The 5,205-nt window shown below is 40.3% G+C and overlaps 1 protein-coding gene across 11 annotated transcripts in view; it reads left to right on the top strand.

Moving 5' to 3' along the window:
- The window catches only part of LOC106517806 (nuclear factor 1 X-type), a gene marked incomplete at its 3' end in the record, with an annotated part of 205,716 nt that extends 200,519 nt beyond the window's left edge, over window positions 1-5,197 (top strand). For all 11 annotated transcript variants that reach the window (XM_014008823.1, XM_014008820.1, XM_014008822.1 and 8 more), the window contains 1 exon segment: window positions 5,069-5,197. In XM_014008823.1, the coding sequence (XP_013864277.1) occupies window positions 5,069-5,197 (129 nt within the window).
- Between the last annotated feature and the right edge of the window lie 8 nt (window positions 5,198-5,205).

Here is a 5,205-nt window from a genome sequence, read left to right as displayed (position 1 = left end):
TTTGACACCGCCACCGCAGTTTGTCCTTCATGAGCCTTCGTAGACAAGATGGCGGCTGCCTGTAGTGGGGACCCGCGACCATGGAGATATAAACAGGTTTTTTTAAGGTAAAAATAATAAAACAAGGTCTTTGTCTGCAATGATTAGACATGGTTTTATTATTGTCATTAGTGATTATCTCAATTTCGGCTAAAAGAATTGACAAAATCCTACAAACTGTGTCTTTAATGTCTGATTAAAGGAGCTATATGCTACATGAAGAAATCCATGTTCATATGATCTGGGGGTTGGAAATCAAAAGTACGATTAATTTTAAAATTACAAGAATTAAAGCAGAAACACTTGTCAAATGTTTATTTTGGTGTAAGCTCCAGTATAACTGCATCCTACATTTCCCATGATGCAAAATGATGTTTATTTGAAGTTGAATTTTCACAATAAGCCTGCAATAGGGCAGTGGGTAGAGTGTTGGACCAGAGAGCGGGAGAGCAGGGTTCAATACTGGCATGGATACCTACAATTTAATTATTTATTTTCATTCATTATGAACATGTTTTCTCATGTACCTCTATTGTTTAGCTTATTAAAGTCTTGTTAAAGCCTATTTGTTCGAGTTTCTGAGGTATTTTGACCGCTGCTGCTCCCTGCTCTGGTAACAGCATGCAGAATGAGGGCAGAGCATAGGAGGTGAAAAAAAAGGAAGAAGCTGCGACCGACTCTGCCTCTGGGTCTCATATGGTTGTACAACGGAGCTTCTGCTATTATTAGCCATGCTAACGTAAACGCTGGCTTTGGAGGGCGGAGTTAATGTCAACAGACTTTTGGAGGGCGTTACCAACAGAGCTCATTAACATAAACAGCTCTTCTGAACTGAAGTCAGAGCAGGCAGAACTAGAAAATGAGAAATTTTATTATCTGAGAATTATTTTGTGCATTAAATTGAATGTGCATGGTCTGGATAGCCCACAGACATACCAGAAAAATTTCTAGGACCCATAATTTGGTCTCCTTTAAGAACTCACAGCAGTTTAATTAAAAACACTATTTCATAAACTTTTATGTTGTGTACATTTTTGCATGACAGGGTATTTACATGAAATTTTATGATTATTTGGAAGCACCTGTAGCGACTGCAGCGGCTAGTTGTAGCAGCCCAGAGCAGAGTGCTAACCTGCATGTTAGGCTTCCTTTAGGCCCAGGCCTCCCTTGCAAAAGAGATCTGAATGGGATTTGTCTGGTTAAATAGAGGTTAAATATTTATTTTTGTATTAAAGCATTTCATTCCAAATTTGCAGCAGTGTAAAGATTTATGGATTATCATCTGCTTTGAAATTTTTGAGATAGACTATTTTTTTGACTTCCTGAACCTGCTCAGACTAACTGTCAGTTTGTCAGTGGGCTCAGAAATAAACTTTTCTCCAAACTGACGTCATTGTTGTTACAAAAAAATCTGACTTCAAAAGATTGTACCTGTTGCTTTAAGCAGCTTGTGCAACACCGTTTTTCGGGCATCGGTGCTCCAAAACAGGTTGCCAGTCCACCACAGGGTCACACAGGGACACACAAAATGAACGACCGTACACTCACTCCCATTTAAGGTCAACAGGAGAAGGTCAGTAATCTCACATGTCTGTTTTTTGGACTGTGGGAGGAAATCGGAGTTCCTAGAGAACACCCACACATAGGGAGAACATAGAAACTCGACACAGAAAGATTTAAACTCCAGATCTTTTTACTATGAGGTAACATCGCTGACAGTTTACACCCAAGCTGAATGCKCTGCCTGGCTGTTAATGCACTAAGTTTTTAGAGTCAAATAAGTAAAGAATCTTTTAAAACTTTCTTACAAAACAGTTTCCCATTTGGACAAACAGTAAATATATAAATGTAAATGTAGTAAAAACACCCAAATATATTCCAACTGACGCAAACACTGCAGTAAAAATTCATCACAATGTGCTTCTTGTAAACAGGTTGCAGTGTAATAACACTACACCCCACAAACAAAAAAAAGATCATAACCAGATGGCTGACACCTTATTTTTACTCTTTGTATTTAGATTTGATCACACTTTTATTTGTTTATTTTTGCGATAATGCTACCAGTAAATACAGTATATGTTACCCTCCCACTGCGTCTGCGCCTCCCTCCTACATGTGGAGTGAAGTGCTTGTCCGAACATAAGTGCCAGCGCCCACCTTCTCCTAGACTTGTTGGTGCCCACACAGGAACAACTGCACCCACGCTGCATACGAGCATTCTGGGTAAACGGTGATAAAATATATTTCCCAGTGCGGCGTTAAAAAAATGGCAAAAATAAATAAATAAATAAAAAGCAAGGCTTTTCAGAAATCTGCTGTCAGACTGTTTTAGGCTGTGCTCATAAAATCTATTTCCACATCTCTTTGGGCCATGTTGAAATTACCCACATCTTTATTTGACTGTGTTTTGTTTTATTTGTGTGAATATTGTGCCGTTTAGTAGTTTATGAGCCTCTTGCCTCTTGCCAAGGTTGTTTATCACTGTGTTCCTTCAACCGAAACACAAAACATGAGCTCAGTACGTTCCAGAGAGAAGTAATAAGGTCTCTGTGTCCATGCTGATGCACTTTTCTATAGTTTCTCCTCTCCTCATTATTCTCTGTTTTTATAGATTTTTTTTTATTTCCCTTTTCTTTTTCAGTTTTATTTCACTATATACTCAACGTTGTGGTTCCCAGCAGAGGTCAAACGCACCATTTGGCGCAGTTCCTCAAACCCAGGAAGTCTAAATTGTGCCTTTGGATTACCATACATCAAAATAAATTCCCTCACCACGCACCACACAGTGCCCTAATCACAGAAGAAAGTCGGGTTTTTATCGGTGGCGCTCACACTTATGGCCATGTCTCTGGTCTGATGCTGAACTGGGCCTGTACTTAGTCTGTCCATTTAAATTTTTTTTTTTTTTTTTTTTCATCAGGCTGTGGGATATTTTACGCAGCCCTTTCGCCTCTTTGGCATTTATAGACAAACGGGGACACTTTAACGTGTTTGTCTGTGTGTGTCTGGTGCGTGTGCTGTCGCTGCTCCTCTTCCTCTTTACTTCTTACTCCATATTTCTGCACCCCCACCCCCCACCTCCTCCAAACTAGCCTTTAGTGGCTGTATGCCTGGTGGCTGCCTCCTAGCCTGAACACTTTCTGTGAGTGAATGAGGTACAGACTGAAAAGAATGAAAAACGTGAAACACGTCATTTCTTAAAGCAGAATAGGTCCTGTCTTTTGAAGTGAAAATCTGCGGGAAGGCAGTGAATCATTAATATCTTACCTGTTGTAGATAGCTCTTGAACAACCTCAATTTGAAGAAATACAGTTTAATTCTGACAGAATAAATGAGCAAACAGTCTAAAATAACAAAAAAAAACAACTTTGGAGCATTTCAGTGTCATTTGCGATGTTTGGATGTGATCGGTGGGATGGTTCAGATAACTTGATTTGTTTGTACTTCCTAAACTCCTTCAACTGAAACATGACAATTTTTTTCTGTATCTGGGTTAGCGTGTCTTTTTGCTTTTTGGGATTTGATTGTCCTCCTACGCTAAGTAATTATTTGTTTTGTTAATCATTTCGGGCCCTGTGATGGACTTGCGACCTGTCCAGGGTGTAACCCCGCCCCTCGCACTGTGACTGCTGGATATGGGCACCAGTGACCCACGCAACCCTGAAAAGGAAGAAGCGTGTACAGAAAATGGATGGATGGATGGATGGATAATCATTTCGGCCAAAACAGCTGTGTAATGTGGTACTGGTGGCAATATAAAAGTAAAATAACAACATTTGGATGAATCACTGTTAAACTGATAAGGTTTTAACTTTAAGATGGCAAAGCCTGCTTCKGATGCAGGTCTGTTTGGTCCAGCCATTATTAGCTCATCAGTCAAAACTGGGCGAACCATCTTGCAAAGTGGAATTCATGCCGTAAACAATTCAAGTGTTTAGCATTTTAAAATCTGACAGTCTCATATTAGAATTATTTTGGTAAAAACATTATGTTCATCAGACCTCACTGCAAGTTCAACACGTGAATAACCACAGGATTCCATGTAAATACCTGTGTAATTAAAAATTGATAGCCCTATAAAGGTTTATAAACTGCTATGAAATTTTGGAGATTTGAGCTTCTTTAAATAGAAGTATTAAAAGTACAACAGTTATTCTCTTTGGTCTTGGCTTTGTTCAAACTAGCTGTTAGCTCGTCAGTCTGGTCTCTAAACTCTGTTTCTTCAAATTGAGATCATTTGAAGAGGAATCTGCAATGGGAAAGATATTAACTGCTCCTAATTTTCACAGAGAACCATGCTTCATTATGTCCAGTACATCCCTTCAAGGCAATAGCATAAATGCCTGACCGTCGGATCATCAGGATGTGATCAGAGGATCAGTTGCTGTGGGTTTTGTAGTGTCCCTCTGCAGTTAGTTACTGTTGTCATCCTGACAGGAGCAGTGAGGAGGTCGCTTGGATTGTTCATTGATGGAGTTTCTGATTTTTCGCTGGGCTCTGAGAACGTTTCAGTTTGTTTTTCATGAGACAATTTGATCCCAGAACCGAACACTTTGCAGTTTCTTGTCAGTAAAACTCATAGAACTTGTTGTGCTGTTTGTCCACAGTGACTGTAGTCGGACCCCCAAGGTATTTCCCAGCTCTCCTCTGTCCTGAAGTGAAACCCCTGGCCACTTAACGTACCCCACTCCTACCTACACCTTCCCCCTCTCCTGTCACCCCCTGAACCCCGGACCTTCAACCCCACCCCATTCAGTTAAACAAAAATGGTACAGCCCCCTGACTGTACACAAAAAGACAAATCGTCTAAGAAGCCTTCTGTATGTTGAAACAATCAACCAATCCACTGATTTCTGTCAACCAAATTCATTTGATTTTTACTTTCAAATTGAAGAAGTCTGACCATTGTTTTATTTTTTTAAGTATTCATTTTAGTAGAGTCAGAGTAAGAATAAGCAGCCATGTTTGATTAAAACCTCGTCTCTGTTCTGCCATCTTTTTTTTATGTTGATCCACTTTTTACCAGGACTCCCATCGCCTGGTTCTCATAAGAAGCTGGGGAAATTCGATTTCAGCGCCCTGTCCTCCCAGACGAGGTCCCCCCGCATGGCCTTCACCCACCACCCACTGCCAATGCTGGCAGGAGTGAGACCAGGTGAGACC

The sequence above is a fragment of the Austrofundulus limnaeus genome, unplaced genomic scaffold (genome assembly GCF_001266775.1).
Source record: "Austrofundulus limnaeus strain Quisiro unplaced genomic scaffold, Austrofundulus_limnaeus-1.0 Scaffold53, whole genome shotgun sequence".
Lineage (NCBI taxonomy): Eukaryota > Metazoa > Chordata > Actinopteri > Cyprinodontiformes > Rivulidae > Austrofundulus > Austrofundulus limnaeus.
This window is presented reverse-complemented; position numbering and strand designations above follow the sequence as displayed.